Here is a 23,160-nt window from a genome sequence, read left to right as displayed (position 1 = left end):
ATGCGCCTATAATTAGACAGCTCAGGAGACTGATGCTGGGGTGTTTGGAGTCTTCTGCACCTATTGATTAGAAGATGTGGGTGAGAGTCTGTGATGACTGACAACTCTTGAGCTCTCCAGAGATTCTACATCCAGGCTATGGGAAACAGGTGCAGAGATAAGTAGTGACAGTGACTCTCTTGAAGACCTCTGGTGGTTGGCATTTTCCCCTAAGGAAATGGATTCATTGCTCTATGTCCAGGCTGCATGTTTTCCTCTCTTGCTGATGCCATGGAGGGACAGGAGATGGAGATTGTGCAGAGTTCATCCAGTCAGATCCTTTGAAGGAAATAAAACCAACTTTTTTCCCATTCCTGACTTGCCATGACTAATGCTGAGACAGCTACTGCTATAAATCCTCCACAAGTTCTGTCTTTCAGTGATTTAATTCCTGTGCTCCTACCTCATTTTTCTGGTCAGACAAGTGAAATGTCCCTCCAGGCTCTGTCCTGTCCAGGAACTGCTGTTAGCATAGCAGGTGATGAGGTAGTTGTTCATTAGTAATTACTCACTTTGTCCTGAGACTGGTCATGCCTGAGTCCTGGGTGACACCCTAGCATGGAGGAGAAGGTGGGGAATGGAAAATGGAATTTGGCCAATTTTAACTGTGTTACTCTGTTCTTTTCAGGCCAATATGCTCGGTTCAGCCGATTGATTTAAACTTCATTGACAGCCCATCTGAAAATGGCCCTACTAACAAAATAGAGATCAGCATGGACTGTGTCCGGGTGCAAGACACAGAGCTGAATGACCCAATGTGGGTGAGTAGTGAGAACTTCCTTAACCTTTGGGGACAGATGAAGAGTGGTTGCAGGAGCCATTCCTGATGCATTGCCCTGGGGTCATCTTTCCACTCTTCATGGAGGAGCTGTGGCCACTGCCTCTGACCCAGGAATTTCCTTCTTGCTTTGCCTGTGGTGTCCCACTCACAGAAGCTGGTTGGGAGCATGGCTTTGCCAAGTGACTCTGGTGGTGGCGAGCAGAGGTTCTGCACATGTGGCTAAGCTGGACGGTGTGTGGCTCCTGGAAAGGCTTCACTCCTTCATGCCTCTGAAGTGCTGCAAGGGGGAGCAGGCTGCCTCCTTACCTGCTCCTCTTCTGCTTCAGCAATGGTGGGAGAGAGGGATGAAGGAGCTAAACAGGCAGAAGAGCTGAGGAGTCTCTTGCACTTGCCTGGTCGCTCAACTGTCATTGCTCTTTCCCTGCTTAGAGCTAGTTTATGTGACCTCAGGGATAAAGTAGCTAAGATAATTGGTATTCTGGGCACAGCTGCAATTTTGCTGATCAAGGGTAGGGGTTATTACTGGGTTTTTCTTCTCTTGAAGGTCAGATATGAATGAAATCTTGGTTTCAGGCCATAGCTGGGTTTTGTATTTTTTTTCCTCTGGATTTTTTGTTGGGTTTTTTTTTTTTTCCCCCTTTTTCCCCATTCTGTATATCCAGATTGGCTACAAACACTCTCTAGCTTTGCCTGTCTTTGCTGTGGGTGTCTCACCAGTATGGCTCGAGACTAGAATGTAGATGAGGCACTGGTGGTTCATTGCGGGTTCATTGCCTCTGACACAAACTGACCAGCTTTTTCTTAGCAATACCTTTGAAGAAGCCAGGAGCTGCTCCTGACGGCTGGAGCAGGAGGTAGTTCAGGAGTTTGAGATTTTCATGTCCTCTTTTTTTTTTCTTCACGGGTTTTTTGTACTTTGGGGTAAAAATCATGTCTGGTTTGAAATTTGTGTTGGCATGTGTAAATTTTCCTGTTCATTTGTGTTTCCATCCTGAGAAACTGTGTCAATTAATTCCCTGGCTAATCAACCACTATTTTTCATGTGGCCAACAATGGCTTGTTGGCAGCCTGCATCCTGGCAGTTACTAACCTGGAGGGTATCACATCTGCAAAGAAATTGCTCCCAGGTCATGCTGATTGCAGTCCCCAGTGACAGGAGGCTTGACCTGGTACTGCTGCCCCTTGTGTGCCAGGGAGACTGCAGTGCTCTTCTCTTTCCTTGTGATGTCACAAAGGGTACAAAGGCCACTTTGAGTCTGGGTATGCGCTTGGCTAAATTGGTGGAAGCTAATCCAAGTGCACAAGGAGAGGTGACTGACAAGTCAGGTTACCTTTTGATTCTGTGTTCAAGTTGGGGACAGGCAGGTGGTGTACAAGCCTTCAATTAGCATCTGGATCTCAGCTTTCCCCAACAGCATGGTACAGCCCCAGTAAAATGGTGTCTTTTCAGTAGCTAGTCCAAAATATTCTTGTTTAGAGGGACTCCTAATTTTCAAAGTGGCTGGCAATGTTCTCTTTGAACTATGTCTCCTTAAAAAACAATCCTTGACAGTTTAAACATTGTTAGCAGAAATTTTTCTCCTTCCATGCTCTAGCACTTGCTATGTTGAGTACAAGCAAAACCTCCCCGTCTCCAGCTCCTCTGAAATGCCTGCAGAGCACTGTGGTAGCTGATAGGCTCAAGAGAAGCTCTTGTCCAGAGTCTTTTTCCTGTCTATGGTGCAGTGAAACATGAATGGAAAATCCCTTCCTCTTGCTCTCTCTGAGCATGGCTGAAGTGAGCCCTGGGGCTAGGAGAGGAGGGTAGGCAGCTTTTGCTATGCAATTACCTCTTGCTTATGATGGGCTTGATCCCAGCCTTGCAGGAGGTATTTCTGGAAAGGCTGAGCTGCACAATGACTTCTTTAAAAAAGGGTTTTTCACTGACATGACAAGCTGAAGGGGGAGCAGGGAAATTCCATCCCATCCTCACCCTTACTGTAAGGCAGCGGCTCAGAGTACATTTAAGTATGTACATTAATAAATGTTCCAGTTTGTCTTCGGTGGAAGACAGCACCTTCACTCAGTTGAATGCTGGACAAAAGCCTTTACAAAGCAAAATATGCACTGCAAACCTGTGCAAACAGCCTGTCTTTTAAAATGAGGAAAGCTCTTTCTACTCCCCTTACCACCACCACCACCTCCCTATAAATTTGCAAACATCCCTGACAGGTGACAACTCCCCCTTGCAGAGAAGTCCGTGTTTGCTTTGCTGTTTCTGGGGCTCGCAGCCGCTGCAGCTTGCATTGGCAGAGAATGTGTAGCCTGGGGCAAGGTGTTTGCTTTAATCTGAAATACCTTACAACCCTCTTCCCCTGCAGCTTCTCTTTTCCTTTGGATAGCTTCAGGGCAAGAGCTCCCTTTCCACCTGTCTCTCCTGTAACCCCAGTCATGTCACTTCTAAGCACGAGGTGCTGCATGCAGCTGATCGCAGCTAAAAGTTGAAGAGGGCAGATAAACACAAAGGAATGCAGCAGAAACAGAGGGGCCCTGGAAGATGAACAGTGAGATCAAGGCAGAGAGCTTTTTATTATCACATTTGTCTTAGGAAAAGAGCAAGGACAGTTTTTCTCTAAAATGTGCCACCATGTGAGACTGAAATAGGTGCAAAGCAATTAGGACTGGTTTATTTAAAGCAATTGTCCTTACAAGGACTTCAAGGCAATCCCGGTCAGCCTTTAAAATAAGCTTTGCACCTTCTTGCGACTTATGGCTGGAAAATTAAACTTTTAGACTTGAAAGATGTCCACCCTTGATTCCAAGAGTTGTGTTGGTGAGAGAGCTACTATTTCTTTATTATTTCATTTCTAGTGGGGTACAGCTGTTTGTTTACAACAGAGCTGGCAGTGGGGAAGGAGCTACAGTGTTCAGAGCAGCACCTGAAGAATCTGTCTGACTGGTGCGCTGGAAACTGAGCATGAGTCCAGCCTTGCTGAACCCATCAGTTGTGTTTGTTGCCTTGAAAATGCGACTATCCGGGGAAAGAGCTAGAAAAGAAGTTTGGGTGACAAGGAAACACCTCATCTGAGTTACAGCTCTGGCTCGTGCTGAGCCAAGACCTTACAGTTCTCACACTCTTGTTTATAAGGAAGAAATATTCTTCCTGTGCCCCATATAAGAAAGATGTAAGGGTGCTGATCACCATTTTCTGCCTTGGGATGAAAAGACTTGAATGGGACAGGAAGAGGGTTTGTGGGTCTGGTGTGTCATTAGACAGTCAGCAGCCTTCCCCAGCTGTGTGCCTTGTGGCTGACTCTTTCACAATGTCCTGGGACATCTGTGAGGCTGATGGCTGTGCCCCTTCCTCTCCCATGGCGTTGACCACAGGCAGGCTGGGAAATCCAAGCATAGGTCTCCCTTTTTGCATAGCTGGAATGAGGGGCTGGTGGTCCTTGTGGCTGCAGAGAACATTTAGTCTCTGCCATGGCCCTGGTGTGAGAAGGAGCTGCAGATGGCCAGGAAGGTAAGTTGAATGTCTATTCTTGTGGGCCACCCTCTATTTGCTAGACAGGCCAAAAAGGTGGTCCCTAGCCTATTCCCTGATGAAGGATGTAGCCAGCAACCATGGTTGCTATAGGAGTCTCATTTTTATTTGGCTTTTTTTCCTGACTGACTAACTACCCTGGAACTACAGGGAGGAGCGGTCTGGAGGCATCTCTAGAAAGGAGCTGTATGGTGGTGCAATAACCCCTGCATTGCCCTGGAGGCCCTCGCTGTGTGCCTGTCATAACCTGGTGCAAAATTGCTTTCCTTCACCATCTCCCAGAAGTCCTTAAAATTGCTCACTAATGCTAAGAGATGCTAGTTTAGACCCAAACAAACCTTGTTTGGGCTAAGGACTTTAGCAGGCAGCATGCTAATAAAAGTATTATTTGAGGGGTTCGCAGAGTCTAGAAGTCTTCTGCCACCATCCCAGATGCATGTCCAGGGCACAGGCAACCTTGCTGGTGGGAGCAGGAGTGCTGTCCCCAGTGATGGAGCAGCTCATCCCCCTCCCCCTGTACATACCTTCCTTTCATGCCCCTGAGCAAGCCGTCCTCCCACAGCCCCTTGCCTAACCAGTTCAGTGGAATGCCTTTTCCCCAGACAGTCAGTGTGGTCAGAGTTTTCTTAACCTGGATCCTTCCCTCCCCATAAAAGGGAAAGAGAATTCCTTGCCTTTTTTTTTTTTTTTTTTTTTTTTTTTTACTTTATTTGTCCTTCTTCATCTTCTGCAAATATCATGGGGGTTTGCTGTGTATGGCTTGGTTAGGCGTCACTGAGTTCTCTATGGGGTGGGCTTTTGCCCTGGGGATGATGGTGTAGGTGCTTCAGACAGGACTGTGTCTTTTTGGGTTTGAGTCCTCAGCTTTGTTGGCTGTGGATGTCCCAAGCCTGGTGGCTAAAGAAATTTTGGAGGTGCAGCATGTGTTTCATATTTTCAAAAGTGAGAGCTTCAGCTCTGTAACTTCGCTGTTCTCCTTTATACACAAAGATGGAGATAAAACCAGGCTGTAGGGAGAGACTGGATGTGGCCTGTCTAGGACATGAAGGTATTGAGGCTCTCCACTTCAGCCCTCACACTAATGAGTTGGTATTTGATACTTCCTAATGGAAAGAAACCTTTTCCAGGTTTAACCTGCTGTAGGCTCATGGAAGAGCTACCCCAGCCAGCCTGCACAGAATACATTTGCCATGCTGCAGTGCATTGTGCTAGAGAGGAGTGGGACTGAGGACCCTACAGAGCTACCTTGTACCAAAGTGGCTGCAGCTCTCTGCATACTCTTAGCCTTCACATCATGTAAATCAACTCAACAGTTCATTTAGTGGTCATACACTGAATTCCTGGGTCCCTCGGAGCCCATCAGCTGGGAATTGTGGTCGGGATCAGGTGTGCAACAATATGATGGACAGGCATAAGAAAACCCAACCCACTGTCCAGAAGGATGTCTACTGAGCCCAATCCAATGCTTTAACAGAGATCAGAGCCTGCACTTTAGTATTAATTTTAGTTGCTTACTTGAAAGTGTTTTTCTGGGTCAGGAGAGCTCCATTTGCTGCAAGGTAATGGTTGAGGAAACAGATGACAGCTGGTTAAGGGGTGGTGGGACTGCAGGGCAGGGAGGGCATCCCTGTGTACTGACAGCAGAGCAAGGAGTTGATGTGGCATGTGTGGTGTGGTTGAGCAGTGCAGGAAGAGTGTCTTGATGCAGAGACTGACTATACCTGGTGTGTGCTTCCCAGGTCTGTGGCAGGTGCCACAGCACTGTGTTATGTTGGGAAATGGTTTTGCACCTGGAGGATAAGGCCAATTTGATAAGTAGATATGGCAAAGTGGGTTGTGTGGCGTCTGTTTCCATGCCTAAGTATTCCCGGCTTGACTGTAGAAAGGAAGGAAGGGCTCTGTACAGCACAGGGATGTGATCAAAGGTTTTATTACTGTCTGGTTTGTGCTTGAGAGAGTTTGTAGCTTGCCAAGTTTCTCTTCTTTGTGGGTATTTGTTCGTTCCAGAGTGTGCAAAGAAAGTTGAGATTATGCAAAGGCATTTCCATAATGAGCAAATGCATTATTCTCTTGGAAGTTTCCCTCCAGCGCCTCTCTTGTTTGCAGTTGAACTCATAAGCTCTCTTAATTTAGACTTGTCTTTGTAATCCTGCTGAATGTTTAATTTTCTGCAATGTAGGTCCCTCCAAATGATCTAATCATCTCATTTAGGCTTGCAGATCTACATCCAGAAATGGTCAATTCTTTCAGATAAAAGGTGCACTTAGAGAATGCGTTTGTACATTGTCTAGCAAAAGTCTGAAGACTGCTGTCATTCTGTGTGTAGTAGGGCTCTAAAGACATATTTATGTTTCTTTAAAGTAATTTTTCACTAGCTCCCTTTCCTGTGCTGTTTTGCCATAGCTGCGGCTGCAGACCAGGGCTGGCTGGATTTCTTTCTCTAGTAATGCAGTCACTTGACAAGTATCGTTATACCAGGTGTTTAATTTTTAATGCCAATTCCCTAAATTCTCAATGGCATTGAAAGAAAACAAGCGGGTGATCTGTCTGCTATGCTATATAAGAGTGTATAAGATTCCTTTAAATATTTTTGCCATTTCAAGTATCTTGCTTTGTATTCATCTTGTAAGGAATAAATTAATTTTAAGCTGAAAATCAGAAACTCTTCTGGAAGAGAGCAGTGTGTGAGATGGGGTGCTTTGTGTTCATTCTGGCCTGGCTCCCCTGGAGGGCTGGCTTTAACTCCCCGACTCATATCGTTACAAGCACTTGAGGTGGAAGAGTGTTGCAATTGCGAGACCTGTCATCTGCCTACACACAAATGCTTCCAAACAAAGGAAGCAGTCGCTTCAGAAGATGTCTTCCCCAAGCAGCTAGGCCTGCCTCCAAAGATTTCCATGGTGCTGCACCTGCTCCTTGCTTAAGTGTGGAGCAATAATCCATTAGCACTTATTTTACATCTTTAAAAGGTCTGCACAAACACTTAATTAAAAGGCATCTTGATCTTGTAGGCACTTTTGCCTCTGGAGCAAATTTATGCTGTCTGATGGGAACTTCACTCTATGTTTCTATCTAGATGATAGGAGCCCCTTCTTTTCTTTTTTTTTTTTTTTTAGTATTTTTTTCCCTTCTTTCTCAAACTATAAACATAATTCCCATATTTGTTGGGAACACTTTGATTGCGTTAGAGCCTGTAGGTGATAAACCCCTTGGGCAACTGGTGTTTCAGCAAGCCATGAAGCACATCCTGAATATCAACAGAAGTGGAGTGGCCATCCCAAAAATTTGCTTTCTTCTGGACTTTGTGGACTTCATTATTTTGTTCATTTTGAGCAAAACCCCAGCAAATGGGGTTTGGGGATTTTTATTTTTATTTTTATCTTTTTTTTTATTAAGCAAATTGCTGGAAGAAAGAAAGATGAAGCCTTTTTCTCTTGTTAGCTAGCATTAGGGTGATGAATTGAGCTGCACATATCCAGCCAAATGAAAACTTTGCTGAGCTTTGTGGCACTCCACTTTGTGGGGTGAGATGGATGGAGAGCATCTTGCAGTGCTGTTGCAAGCTGCAGTGCTGTCCGTGCTGGGGGAATGGCCAGGCACATGGGGACATTTCTTTTGTGTTAAGACAAACCTGGAGCACAGCCCTGGGATCATCTGCTCCCCTTCCTTGCCCAACACAGTCAAAGCGAATGTGCTGCAGTGAGCTGTGTGGTGCAGCTTTTGTTTTTAAAGTCCTCTCTTGCATTAATTGGGATTCTTGCTTTGAAGAAAGTCTTATGTATCCTAAGTCTCACTATATATGTTGCTTTGTGGTTCTGCCCACAGTTCTGTTAATGACTATAATTTTTCCTCCAGTATTTCAAGAGGAGACTTTTAAGTAATATTTTCTTCTGAATGTCTCTGCCATCTGCTTTCCATGTCACTGTTACTGATTTGATAGCATTGAAATTAATGAGGGGGTGAATTGTCAGGCAGTCACAGAAAATTAAATCAATCTCTGTGAAGTGTAGATTAAGGAGTGGTTTGTGGTCTATGTTAGTTTGCTTACTGCTGAATGAACTCTTTGCTAATCAGTGTCTGAATTTTCAGATTAATGAAAGATCAAAGGAGTTTTCAGTAGCAAATGTAACTGTCACTCTAAAAGCATGTCACTCAAAAAGCACCATATCTCCAGGCTGCTTAAAAAGAAAGCAAAGAAAAGGATACCTTAAAGCACTTTTCTCTTTGAGGGCATGGATGGGCATGGTGGACCTCATGGTGATGTCCAGACTAGACTAAAATTAATCAAGTCAGAAACTAAAGTGTTCGGTCTTCTGGGGAATGTCTCTGGCCACATAACTGAGCCCTATGGCTGTTCACCCTATGGTGGTTGTTGGATATGGTGGCAGGCTGAGGGTACTCAGAGGAAGACCAACACTGTAAAATACAACAATTCTGCATAGGAAACAAGGAACAAAGAGGATCCCTGGTTGCACTGGGTTGTACCTTGTGGTCCAGCACATCAGGGCAACATAGGATAATGGCTATGTGCTCATGTGAGAAGCTCACATGAGGAGCCATCAGTTGCAGGGTCAGGGTTTAACCAGAGGTTTGAGAGACTGTTCTCAAATTATTGCAAATTGATAACTTTTAAAAAAAAAATACTGGATTATTGTACAAGGTGGGAGGGAGTTGGCAGCATAACAGAGGCTGGCTGGAAAGAGCTGCTGTGATTGTGCATTTATGAACGGTTGTGCATTTCCTGAGAGCAATCTGTAGTTTATACAAGATAAGGGAAGAACAACACTTTCCCCTCAACTGCTTATGCAAGAACAATTCTGGTCTGTCAACAGTTGCTCCTCTCTTATAATTAAAAACAAAGACTCTAATCTGTCGCTATCTCCTGTTTTTTCCTTTGCCCGGCTGGAACAATCTGTCTCTGGGATGCAGGTTTGTGCCATGACCCTGTCCCACCTCTAGCTGGAGGGATGAGGCTGTTCACACTGCTCAGGAGCAATTTTTGTAATTTGCTTATGTAATTTCTTCTCTCTTACTTTTACAAGTATTGGTGGTGGGGATAGGGAAGTGGATGGAGTGGGGACAGCAGTGGAACAGGTCAAGCATGCTGTGCTCCGAAGATCCTCACCAGGGAAAAACCCAGTTTGAATGTCGAGGGTTGTTACTCCAGCGAAAGAACTGTTGATAGCAGAGCCTTGAACCCCTAAGATCTCCTGGTCATTTCTCCATGCACCAGTGTCTGCTGACCCATGGTTTTGCACTCATCAGTGCAGAAGTGTCTGCTGACCTCTGGTTTTGCAGGTTTATCAGTTGCCTTGCAAAGATCTCTGTGTACAGATGGTTCCTTTTATCTCTAAGCTTTTTTAGTAAAAGCGACTGCTCTTTAAAGAGTCAGTAGTGTACATAAAAGTGGAAAAAATGGGTAAAATGAGCAGCAGGAATAAACAGACAACACTTTCTGATAAATCATCTGTATGCTCTCTGCCCATCCTGTCATATGGTAAACGTGGGAAGTGAGTCCCTGTTGCCACTTGGGTGGAAATGACCTCCCTTGATGGGGTTGAAGGGAGTTTGGTTGTGAAGATGGCAGGGAAGGCGTGGAGACCTTGCATCATCTTGGCTGGAGAGCTTGATCTCTTCAGAGGAGTGTTTGCTCTCTTAATAAATGGAACTCTGCAGCCGAAGGGCAGAGTCCCCAGGGTGCTGTGTGTGCCCTTCCTAAACCAATATTGCACTGTGGTTGTGAAGGGAACTGGTTTTCTTTCACAATTCCTTTCCACCTTCCCTCTCCTTGCTCCCCCCTTATAGCGTTATCTCCTGACATGATGCCATTAACTCTCTAATTAGCCCTAGGGGTGTTCTGAGGGAGATAACGAGGCTGTAAGAGCTCAAATAAGCAGCGTGCGCAGATGTTTACCCAGGGTCGGAGGGCAGGGCTGTTGTGACAGACTATTGCCTTGGGGAGAGCATGCTCCCTGGGGGGAAGGAGAAGGCTACCTGTGCGCTGGGCAGAGCTGGGCTCTCCTGCCCTTGGCGAATCCATCTGTTTACCCTGCACTTTAAAAATGGGGGGGGGGAGCGAGTAATGTAATTTGAGTTCCTTGGAAGAAGGGATTGATCCCCAGTATTAAGCAGTTGCAGCAAGGGCATGTCTCTGCCTTGGCGGTTCAGACACTTGGGTGCTTTCCAAAGGAAGTTCTGGGCATCACACCTACCCCGAGCCAGTGGTAGAGAAGCCGGGAGGGCACCGAATCTGTGCTCGTGGCTGCAGCAGAGCAGTTGACCCTGTGAGAGCTGGGGGTGCCTGTTCCTCTGTTGCATAGGCATGATCTGCATTTCCCATGCAGTGCATGGAGAAGCCTGCCCAGGGTGCACAGAAGGCTGTATCCAGTCAGCAGTGGGCAGGATGCTGCCTTCCAGCAGCATCTCTTTTTTAATTTGTTTTATCTTGCCATAGATGATTATTTTTTAAGGGGGAGGTCCCTGTTTCAGTATGAACTGGGCTCTTTTTCCCCTCTTCCTTATGGTTTGAGCAATGAAGACCAGCTTTGCCTGAGTTTTCAAGAAGGGAGGGTGACTTTTACATTTTTTAAAGCATTTTCTACTTGCTCTTGAACCTGGTTGCCTGCTATTGCAGTCTATCACATCTGTCCCTGTGAAGTCTTCACTGGAAAGACTCCCACAGCCAATTGGCGGAGGCTTGATTTTTGAGCATTCAGCAGTTATTCAGATGTAACAAGCAAAAAAAAAAAAAAAAAAACCCAAACCAAGCCCCACATTCTATTTTTTTCCCTCCTCCTTCTGTTATCTCAGTCCTAATTTGTAAACATGTCCGAATGAATGTCACAGTCCATGGTGACGCTGTTGATCTGGATGCTATTTTGGTAAGAGCGGAGAGGTCTGAGCAGACGATTTTATTTCTTTGATCTGCCGGAAATTCTGCATGAGCCTCCCAACAAGCGGGCGGGTGCATGCGCACACACGCCCCTTCTATGAGAAATTACACAATGCCCAATTAACAGCACAATTGGGGCAATGACATTTTTAATCATCGTGAGTTAGCGTACTTGCCTTGAGTCCAGGAAGGGTTACTGAGAACTTCTGAGAGGTACCAGTGAGAGAGGCTGGGACAAGCTATAGCAGCATGGGGAAAGTGCATTCAAACAAAGAACCTGAATCAGCAGTTTGACTTGGCTGGTGCCTCATTTTGGAAACCTAGGGGTCTTGTTTGCGTATTACTGCATTCTTCAGCATACCAGCAGTAGTCACAAAGTGTTGCCAGAAGCTTTCTAGAATATCTGAGTCAGACCTGGGAGGGTTGCTGCTGAAACTTTCAAATCTAACTGGCAATTATTATTTTTACTTTGGTATTGGAGGTAAATTGTTTTAAAGAGGTTTCCTTTCCTGAGGCTGAGCTGCTCTGCTTCAATTCAGTCCGACTGAACATCAGAAATGTGAAGTGCCAGGCTTTGCACTGCTCCTGATGCTTTGGGTTGATTTCTTTATTTTCTAGTTTGTTCTTTTCCTGTTCGGAGTGGGGGAGAGCTAGTTGGGCTAGAACAGAGTTACACTTGTTTGTCTGGCCTCAATAAAAAGTAATTCATTTTAACATGTGAGAGGGCCTTTGCGTGAATCTGTTTACTTTCTCTGACTAGGCTAATTGGTATAACAAGGTATAATCTCTATTTGCAAAGACTGTCTTGCCACGACTTTCAACCATCACAGTTGCAACAGGGTTGATGCTTGTGTTTGCCTTGGAGACCTGTCCAGAAGGCTCAGATGAATAATAACTGTCACTGTCTCATTGCTGAGAAGTGAGTGTGCAGTTTGAGGAGGAGGGGGTCCCTTTGGTTTTGTGACTCAGCCATTTAAGCACGCATTATTTCAGGGAGTCAAGTTTTCATCTGAGAACCTCTAATGATGCTGCCTCACTGCCATTAGGTTGTTGGACACTCATCTGTGGGAAATTTTTGGCATCTGCAAAAGGAGAGAATCAAATGAGACTCCAGGAACTTTTCTTTCTTATGGTAAAGCAGAAAGGCAAGTGATCAAGCCTCTTACTCTTTTCTTGCACCATCAGTGCCAATGTGAAAATTCAGGGCATGACACCAGCCCATGGAATGGGGGGAAGCATCTTCTGAAAGGGGTGTATTTAGGTCTGAAGCCAGGGAAAGAAATTTTACAGCCCTGGTGTGATGAGAGGGTACACTTGTGCCTAGACTGTAGCGGCATTGGTGGGTGCACCCTGATAGGGAGGTGGTGGCCTCCTTTGTGTCACTCGTGAATGGCTGATTTGCAAAAAGCCTCTCGTCCAGCATCCACTTCAAGATGACCACAGAGGCTAATGCCTCTAAAACACTGAGCCAGGTCAGGGCTGTGTGTACAGAGGGCAGAGATTTGTGCTGACATGTCAATTTATTCATGCTATATACACTTCTCCTTATGTTTGACATGCAGATCTCTTTGGATAAACTTCCATATATCTCTGTGTATCTGGGTGTTGTTTCACCCACAACCACCTCCAGCCACCTGTGGGACAGAAGATGGCTGATATCTAGCACAACAGTGCTGTATAAATGACTTGGAAAAGGGGGATCTTCTGAGCTTCATAGTGAAGCTAATGAAAGAGGTTTTTCCAATTACCAGCTGAGGTTGGGGCATCTATGTATGTATCTTCTCCTCCTCATTCCTTCCCCTCCATAGCTTTTGATCTCATGGGCCAGTATCAAAAACCTGACAGAAGTCAAGAGTCAAAATGATCATCTGAGCACAGCATAACTTTTCCTCACTATTAGACAACAGAAAACCTACAGGTGATTTCCAGCTCCATGCAAACTTTTCAGTGGTGCTGCAAAGTTTGGCTGTTGGTACTGTGGCTGCTCCCAGTAAACCTTGCCTGTATCTCCAGATTAGTGTCTGTGTGGCTTTTTGGCTTGTACCCATCTTGGGTGAGATCAGGTGAGCGTGCAGCCTTACCTGTTTTCACCTAGGCTCACCCAAAGCATAGCCTCCGGTGTTAGGTGATGCCAGGGAAGATGGAGAGGAGGAGAAGGGTCTGCAGCAGTGGTCTACTGAGTTGCTGTGATGTAGGAAACCTGCTGTGTGCTCACCAGGCTTTTGCTGGTAGTTCAGGAATGCTGAAGGTGTGTGTGGCCCCAGCCCAAGCTGGGATGTTGCTGATGGTGGTAGGTAGGTTTCTACCTGGGCTGGGGAGGGCTCAGCATTCCTCTGAAGCCTGTTCTTTGAAGCACCTCCTTGCATAGTCCTCTGTGAGAAGGCATTGGGAAGGTGTACTGGGAAAGCTTGCAACCTTTCACTCTTGTGCCCAACAGTGCTCTATTGAGCTGTGCTTGCAGTGTTAGAGCTAAATGAGGTATCTACCCTGCTTCGCATGGTGAAGAGCTGTTGCAGGGTAGAGAGGGCATTGCAATTGTGTTGCTCTGTGTTTGTGCTTGTGTTGGTTCCTGCCCAGACGGTTTTGCCCCATTTTATTAGAGGCAGTCTTTTGCCTGTTTCCAGCCTGGAGAGAGGCTGGTGTGAGCTTGCAGTGTTCTTTAATTCACAGATTGGCAGGAAGTCAGTGATGGCTTCTGCTGCTGCTGTGCTGGAGAAGGCAGCCTAGAGAGCCGTTAGCACCCTAAGCAGCACAGCCCGCTTACCTTCATCTTCCTGTGAACCTGGAGTCCCCTCCCTTTTGTGCCCAGATAGTTGGGGTTAAATGATACCCAAATGCAAGGGAGTCAGCATGGCAGGAGCAGTAGCAGCTCCAGGACAGAGGCTCAGTTGCAGAAGTGTTGAAGCCATGGGTGGGTTTCAGCCAGAACCCCTCTCCCCCCTGCAAAGCACCTGCGGGTCAGTTGCTCACTACCCGCGGCAGGAGGTTTGGTGTTGCCTGTAAGCGCTTGCAGTGCATGGGGGTGCTCAGCAATTAGGCACCGGTCTGCTTGACGACAGGTCCTCAAATAAAAGTCTGAAGCGCTGTCATTAGGCTGGGAGGGCAGGCGGCTGTGCTCTGATCTGGATGTTTGGTTTCCTCTCTTCCCCCTCCCCACCCCTTAAAAGGTGTTTTGTTTCCCCTTGCTCGATGGCGCTTACCCTGCTCTTTAGGAGCAGGCAAAACGAGCCGGCTTTTGTTCTCGCCGTGCATCTCCCTCGCTCAGTGGGATGGCGGTGGACCCTTTCCAGTGGGGCGGTTCAGAGCGGCTCATGGTGAGCCAGCTCTGCTCTGAGAGGGCGGCCGGTGCTGGCGCAGCCCAGACTTTGCACTGCCGGCACGCTCCGGGCATCTCTGCCTGGACAGTGTGGAGGATCTTGTCTGCTCGTTCAGAGTAAAATCACAGTGGGGCCATTCTGTTCTGCCTGTCTGCTCATTCTGTTCTCCCACAGGTCGAGTCTCGGCTAAGTCCCTTCTCCTATCTTTCAGTTTGCTGTGGGCACAGAGTCCAGGTAGTTTTTACTGAGCAATACTGAACAACTTCTCCCATGTATTAATTAAAAATTGTGAGTCCTTTTGGGTGAGTTGCCTTTTCCCTTTTTTTCCATTTTTCCTTTTTTTTTTTTTTTTTTTGCATGCTGCAGCAGCCAGGGGCTCGGCTGTGTCACTGCGCTGCCCTTCTCAAGCAGTGAATCTTACTCTTGTCCTTACACTTTGGGCTTTGGTAGCGGCAAAGTCCATGCATGAAAACAAACCAAACCCTGGAGTCTTCTCAGAAAATAAGTAAGTTGGAAGTTTCTTGGAGCGACTCCTTCGGAGCAACTCCATGGCTGTCTTTTGAGTTCCCAAATTTGTAGAAAAGTGACAAGGGAAAGTTAGAGTTTCTTTTCTCTCTCTCTTTTTCTTTCTTTTTCTTTTTTTGGTGTGTCATTCCCCCCCTTCCCTTCGCTTTTTAGAGATTGGTGATAAGGAATTCTAACTACTTAATGAGCTGGGAGAGGCCTCTCTCCATTGGAGTGGAGGACTCCAGGTGGCACTTTGACAGATTGGACAGGTAAAGCAGGAGAGCCCCACCTCCTCCTCCTTGCCTATAGTTAGGTATATAAGGGAAACTTCAATTATGCGGAGAGGCACACTCTGGGTCCTGTTATCTTCCAAGTAGCATCACATATTTTTAGGGTCTTCTAGGGGGTGGGAGGTGTTTGTCAAAATCCTGGAGCCAGAAGAAAGAACAGCAGCATTGATCAATTTGACTGCTAACATGTTGTACCTGGAAAACAATGCCCAGTCCCAGTATAGCGAGGTAAGGATTCTAGGTTTACATTATGATATCTTCACTATGTTTTCGTGTTTAGTGAATTCGTGCGATTTCTTCACCCCTGTAGTCCTGAAGTTAGGTGTGAAATACACACTTGCTTTTCTGAAATTTTTGCACTTTGCAATGTGGAGTTTGCTGGGCTAGATACCTTTATGAGAGTGATCTTTGAGTCTTCACATTTGGGACAGTGAATTAGTTTTGGGAAGCTTGGTGAGCCAAATAATTCTCTTCACCAGAGGAGCAAGACAAAACAGTCGCTTATGAGCAGAGCATAGTGTTCCCCTAGCAGTCGGAACAGTATCTGTGATGACAGCATAACTCATTTACTACTCTTTTATTGCTAAAATTGCTGCAATTAAAATCGTGGTTTAAAGTGGATGGTATATAGGAAATAAGAAAAAAAATGCATTCTAAATCCCTTCTTAGATTATCTTTTGAAGTAAAATAGTACGCAAACCAAGGTTTTCTGCTGCGAATGTTGCATTAGCTTCCACACCAATAACTGTTTTACTCAGTGTTGTTAATACTTTGCCTCATGTCTTACAGCAGCAGTGAGATTTTATATAGGGTTTTGTCTAAACATATATTGTATGAGGATGGATGTATGTACAATGGATGCATTTTACTTTCCACTGCTCTTTGCACTGCATGGGCACCCGTGGAACGCAAACTGCAGTTGCAGCTTTGATTTTGCTTTTTTTCTTTGGGGGGGGGGTTGTTTTTCTTGTTGTTGTTTAACTGTCTTTAACCTGCTGGGTTGATGCGTTGTAAGGTGACAGTGGAGAGAATTGCCACACACTGTGCAAATCTTTGAGGAAGTTACCTGGGGTTGAGAGAGATCTAACAACAATATTGGTTTACATTCCAGTGGAGACAGCAGCTGTGTTGACACTCGTCAGAATGGCAATGCAGCAAAAGCTCCCTTGTGTGAATGTGATTGCACGCGCGCGTGTGTACTCCTGGTCAGAATGCTTCAAGTGGGGGCACAGAGTGTGAGACCCAAAGCAGACAGAAGCTCAGCCATGTGGAAAGGAAAACAAAATAGGAATTGCAGGGCCGAAAGCTTGGCTAGGGGATGTGGTAGCTGGTGAGGAAAAGCCTCTTAAAAGTACACTTTGGGCTTGCACACCTGGGATCACAGGTTTGCTGTTCGGGGAGAGCAAGTGGTAAACTGAAACCATCGTGCTTTCCCTGTCCCCTTCTGCAGAGAGTACAAATGCCCAGCGTATGCATGGTCCCTTGCTGTTTCTGCTGTATGGAAGACCCAAATTGGCTGCTCCTTTTCTCTTTTTTTAACTCTTGGTTAATTATAAACTCTTAAATGTGGAGAGAGCACTTCTTGGAGTGTTTGCTTGGCATTATTTGTCTGCTGCTATCTGATCAACTTTCACTGAATAGCAGTGGTGGGGCTGTGGAGTCCCTATGGTTGACTTGCTGGGCTCATCTGTCAGAAGCGATGCGTTCAGGAGCGTTCTCGCTCCGCTTAAATGCCGCACATCACTGTTGCTGTCAGAGGAGGGTTTTTAAAAGGCTTTAACTCTGATTTTAACCCTCCCCAGCCCTCTTTTCACATCTTGGATTTGAGCATGGTGCACCAACTTTGTTCACCCAGTGAAGTGTTTGTTGTACGCTGGGGAAGAAAAACTCAGCATTGACTTGGCTTTATTTCTGAGGGTGAGCAACCATTCTAATGACTCGTCTCAAAAGAGGGAGACTCGTTATTGCTCAATTAAAATATATTGGTGATGATGAACCTCGCCCATTCTAAGCCTGAAAACAAGATGTAGGCTTTGTCATGGTTTCCTTAAAAAAGAAAAATAACAAAAAGAAAAAGAACAAAAACAAAAATAAGTGAAAGCCTCTGTGGAAATAGAAGTAGCAATTTGTTGCATCTGGTGCTTGCTGGAATTTAGATTTTTGGAGCTGTTACTGGACTGGGCAGATGGGACCCATAGCAAATCATTAAAAACTTGGTGTAGACTGTAGTTTGGGTTTAAAAACAGATAAAATAACAAGTACTTTTTAAGTTCCTGGAATCAAGTTTTAATATCGAGAGCAGGGAGTCTCTTCCTACCTGAAACCCATGTTTTGGGTGCTTTGCCCAGGCGCTCCAGGATGCTCACTGCCTGCTTGCAAATGCTGAGCTCTACCCTTCGCACCCAGGGGTGGTACAGTGTGTTCCACCCTGCAGCCTGGGAACCAGTCCTTGTGCAAGCCCCTGCACTGGCTTCAGGGTCAGGGTGGTGAGCTTGCACCATCACCTACAGTGCTCATGCCCGCAAGCATGGTGCCGGCTGCCACGGTGAGATCATGAGTTCTTCCCAAATGGGCAAAATCTGGTTGAGAAAAAGATGTGAAAGGGGAGAAGGGTGTTGAAGTGAATCACAGCCCTGAAAGGCTGGGGGTGGAACCTGCCCCAACCACTTTTCCAGATTAATCTAACCCTGCATTTGATCTGGGTTGACTATAAGAACGATTAAGCTCTTTGTTGGCAGAGCACTGGACTTGATGACCCTGGAGATCCATTCCTGTGTGTTTATGTGTAGGAGATGTGAAAAGGAGAGAGGTGCTAAGGTGGTTATAATGGAGTGATGAGGTACTGATGAACAGAGCCCTTTGGATCTCATTGTGTCTTCTTACCTCATCTCCATACCTGGAATTTTAGGTGTTGTGCACAAATGGTTGCAGGGAGCATGCACAAAATTGGATGTGAAATCGGTATCTGCAAGTTTGTCCAGTCTTGTCCAAGTTTCCTGTGTGCTAGGAAGGGAGGATGCAAGAGATATGTTTCATTTGCAGACTCTGGATTCTGCACTTTGACTGAGACAATGATGCGGAGTTTGGAGTGTTTGCTAAAATCAAATTAAAGCATTGCCAAAAGAATAAACACGTCTTGTTCAAACACTGATAAGAAATGTGTGCCGTGACTTTGATTATATCCTTCTACCTTCTTAAAGATCTTCCTGCTCTTTCTAGGAGATAGACAAATTAAGGAATCTCTGTTGTTTATCACAGTTTGGGGAGAGGAGTGAGGGAAAACTACTTCTGGACTAAAACATCTTGTGCTCTGCTTTATGGGTTTTTGGTAGCATTCCTTCACTCTGGAAATTAAGAAAAACTGTATACAGATTGCTGGAAACATCTTCGAGGTTTAGGATAGCTTGTTTAGAAAGGTGTGGTTTTGGTTATTTTTCTTTTCCCTCTTAGCTTTTATAATAATAATTCAAGTGTGTATTTGAGCTGTAGTGCCCCGGATACCAGTCCTTCCTCTTTGCAGGAGCAGACATGTGCGTCTCTGGTGGTGGCCTGGAAGGATGTCCTGAGGGAGCTTGACCTCCTCAGTAAGAGGAAAATTCCTTGCACCTATCTGGAACATTGGTTCAGCAAACCTTAATGTAAGGTTAAGGAATCTGGGAATTGAGCTGTAGCTCATTTTTGAGCATCAGCTTCATTAATATACAGTGAATGTGTGACGGAGTTATTATCATTGCTGTCAGCCTGGATTTGGCTGTGAAACACCAAAGAGGACAAAATCATGGCCACTCTAGTGCTGCTTTTCTTGGCTGTTTTTGGCCCATGGCATTGGTCACCCCAACTGCATTTGGCAAAGGCTCTTCTCCTCGTGCCATCCTTTTTCTATAGCCTTCAGCCAAACCTGGGGCAAAGGAAGTGGTCTCTGAGGAATGGTGCCTGGTCACTCCCCAGGAAAGCAGGCCACTGTCTCCCTTCCTCTAGTCTGGAGCTACTAGGGAGAAAGGCTCATCTGTGCCATACCCTCTACAACCCACAGCTCATCCTATCCCAGGATGAAAGCACTTGGATAGATGCTATATGAAGCCTAGTGAGTTTCTCAAGGTAGGTTTTGGCTAAACCTGACCCTTTTTCCTGGTTCTTCCTCCTCTTATTTGTGACAATGTCTCAGAATTCTGCTGGCTCCTAGTAGGCAAATAAGTCCTGATCCTCATGAGGAAAACTCTCTGAGCTATACCAGGTTGAGGTATGACTGCTGTGCCTTTCAGTGGCTTCTGTTGATTGAAATGGTATCAACACCCTGCACATTTGGGCACAGTCTCTCTTTAGGAGCAAGGAATAGGGAGATACATTCAGGGTTGTGCTTCTTGACAGTGTCCAGATGCAATTCCAGCTGTACTTACATGTATCCATCCTTTGCTTTTACTGTAATTGCACTTAAGGGGCTAAAGTTTTTGTCATGTGACATCTGCAGGCTTGTGAGGCATGCGTCTTACTCTTGGGCTGCAACAGTCTTCTGCAAGGATGTAGAGGCCCTATATGACCAAGTACCTTTTTCTGTTATGTTTTAAAACTGCGGTTCATTTGTTAAGGTTTAACCTGAGATAGAAGAGCAGAAGGTTAGATATGCCTGTATCTGTTGTTTGAAAAGACTCGGGGCACTACTGCCTTTTTTGTGTCTGCCAATGAAGAGATTGAAGTAGTCTAGAGAGATAAGCAACGGGAAGCTAAGACCTGCCTCTTGCCGTGTGCTCCCGTTTCCCTCCTAACTTAAATAAGAGGGTCACTCTGGGGGAAAAACAGAAGGAAGGGTAAGAATTGAGTATGTTTTGGATGGGCGTCCAACCACTTATTGGAGGGAGCTTGTTACACATGGATGGTCATCTGTTGTTTTGTAATAGGTTAACGAAAAATTCTGGCGATGTCAGTATTGACAGTAGCGGTAATCTGTCCCCCATGTTGAGCAGTGAATTGAGGATGTTACCTGGAGAAATCCTCCCCCTGCTTTAGATGGAGGAACTGGACCTTTGGCAGTGGGTGTAGCTCAGAAATAGGTGATTGTAACCTTCTTGTGAGTGGAAAGAATGTGTCCTTTACAAAAATGAAACCTGATGAGGTTCTCCCCTTCTGCATAGCATTAACTTCTCAGTGTGTGGTGTGAAACACTTCTGCAGAAATCAGGATAGTTTGGCCATGTGTAAAGTGTCATAACTGCTCAGTAACACGTTTTGTAGTTTGTGCAGTAATGCAATTACACTAGACAACATTGGAAATTGCATCTCCGTTTTACAATTTTCCGTACTTGGAATTGAGGGTTAATAAGCAGTATGAAATTAGGGACAGGGGATCTTCTCAGTTGCTGGCAAACTGTTAGCTTGCCTCATTTGGCAAGAAACTAATGCTAGATATTTTCTAGAATGAAAATGTTTTCACTATGAAAGATGAAAAAGAACTTCCATTGCAGTAGAGTGAGGATGTTTTACATTTTGAACTGGTGGTTATAACAGATCCATTTCTGTTTGCTTTAAAATGGTCTCAATTGAGACAGGATGAAATTATCCATATACATTCTGTTCAGGATTATCCCTTGTGGAATACAAGAACTGCCGTTTTGACTGGTTATTTTTATCAGTCTGATGGCTTGAATCTTCCACGGTACCACCAACACCTGAATTCTCCAATTTCTTCTGACATAGGCGCAGCTACGTTATCATATAACTCCCTCAGGAGCTGTTATTCTTTCTTTTTACTTTGCTTTTTTTAATAACAAAGTAATGGTTTTAAGTCAAGTGAAATTGCTTTTCTCTTCTCCCTGAGCGTAGGGAAACAACAGAAAGAAAATTTGTCTGCCTTGTGTATTTCAACCCATCTGACGGCAACCTTTTGGGTTTTGTCTGCCAAGCTATGCCTGGTGGAAGGGTTTATTTCCATCTGCGGCTCTGTTTTCTGTGAGACACAAACTTCACTAGCTCCATGAGGAAGACACGGCATCTGTAACAGGAAAGCTGTGGATATGGGATTTGAGAGGGTATAAATCGTGTGCTCTGCGCTTTCTTTCCTCTGGAAGATGTTGGTTATAAGTAGTGAAGAAACTACTTATTTCATTATCATGAAGAGCTGAATAAAAGCGGGTGTTGCCTGGCTCAAGGCAAGTTTTAAATTCTATTTACAAAATGTTCCCACTAAAAAAAAAAATATCTGGAAACGCTTCAGAAAGGAGCTCTTGCACCGATGGATTTGCGCTAGACACTGTTAAGCCCTGTTATTTTTCTGGCACTGCCTCCAACGCCTCTTGAGAATGTGCAGAGTAGGCAATAAAATGAATGCAACTCTTTTAAAGCAAGGTTGCATAAATCATCAGAAACGAGAGGAGCTTCTCATATACCATCATCAACACTCCATCTATCCTCTCCAGTGGAGAAATGAGCTCAGGCTCTTTGTTTGTGCCCCTTGGCCTGGATTAGTGTCAAGTCACTTTTGGTATCAAGTGGAATTAAGAGGAAAATTATTTCTCTCTAAGGGTGTTTAACCTCAGACTTGTTTTATTGTTTGTTAGGTTTTTTACTTGCACGTGTTTTCTAGGTTCTCTGCTGTGTTGGTGCCATTATCACCTTGGACGGAGTCCCTTGATAACTAACCAAAGCCATGAACTTTATAGTAGTATGTGAGCTTATCCATGGTTATGCATGTGGGTGAGTCTCTCCAAGTGAATAAACTGTTCTTCAAAAACTTCCTGGGTGGTTATTTTTTTTTTTTTTTTGTTTTGGGTTGTGTTTTTTTTTTTTTTTAGTTATAGTTTTAAATGATTTATGTGAAGTATTCCAGTTTTTAAGTCTCCCAAATGGAGCTTCCCTTCCAAGCTTTGCTGTAGTGTGAGAAGATGCTGTAGCTGCTGGAGGGATTTAAGAGCTGCTTTCCACCAGGGGCAAGCCATGGGATAACTTAAAGCCTTAGTAGAGCAGCCCAGGCCAAACAATAGTTTGCAGGTTGTGATTTGGCTGTGAGCTACTAAGAAGGAAGTGCTGTGAAACATAGGGGTGAACCTATTTCTTAGAAACAAACTGGCTCGCAGGTGAGAGTCCCAACTCTTTTCTAAGGAAGAAACTATGAGAAGCTTTCAAGGTTTAGCATAGCTGCTTGCAGTTATCTTGAGCAAGGACCAAATAGAGCAGGATGAGATTTAACGTAATTGGAGGTTTATATCTGTAAAATTTCTAACACAAGGAGCAAAGTCAGTAACAAATGACTGTTCAGGAAGTCTTGGAAAAGGCACATGAAAGCTTTAGTTTATTGGCATTGGTGAAGTAAACTTGAACCCTTTTTTGGGAATTTGAATCTAAACTTGATTATTTTGTTTGAAATTACTGACCACTGTTATGTGCTCCATCCACAAGCAAACAGCAAAAACATGAGATATGTGGTTCTTGGTGGCTTGATGTTGGGGTGGTTTTTGTTGTGTTTTGTGTTTTTTTTTTGGGGTTTTTTTTTGTGGTTATGTTTTTTGTTTGTTTTTTATTCGTACTATCTTTGAGTCATTTGCTAATTGATCCAAGAACAGTCAATGATATCTTGTATTTTTTTGCAAATCCCCTGACATTGCTATTTAACCTGAAGTCTTCATGGTACAACTAAAAGAGCAATGTTTTAACCAGGATGTGTGTGTTGGTATCTAGAGTAGATAGCTCAAGGTGTGATGTATTTCTGGGCTTGTGTTCAGTTGTCCTCTATGTCTGGAAGTGGACCCAAGTGGCAAGGCTGGGCATGCCTGAAAATTAATGCATTGATGGAAGCCCAGCAGCCTCTTGGGATTGATTCCA

The 23,160-nt window shown here is 44.9% G+C and overlaps 1 protein-coding gene across 8 annotated transcripts in view; it reads left to right on the top strand.

Moving 5' to 3' along the window:
• Positions 1-23,160, top strand: part of TP63 (tumor protein p63) — a 130,469-nt gene that overhangs the window by 44,648 nt on the left and 62,661 nt on the right. For all 8 annotated transcript variants that reach the window (XM_065674276.1, XM_065674274.1, XM_065674278.1 and 5 more), the window contains one exon: positions 668-800. In XM_065674276.1, the coding sequence (XP_065530348.1) occupies positions 668-800 (133 nt within the window). The remainder of the gene's footprint in view (positions 1-667; positions 801-23,160) is intronic.

Source organism: Lathamus discolor, chromosome 3 (genome assembly GCF_037157495.1).
Source record: "Lathamus discolor isolate bLatDis1 chromosome 3, bLatDis1.hap1, whole genome shotgun sequence".
Classification (NCBI taxonomy): Eukaryota; Metazoa; Chordata; class Aves; order Psittaciformes; family Psittacidae; genus Lathamus; species Lathamus discolor.
Note: the sequence above shows the minus strand (reverse complement) of the source record. Positions and strands in the feature narration are given on the sequence as shown.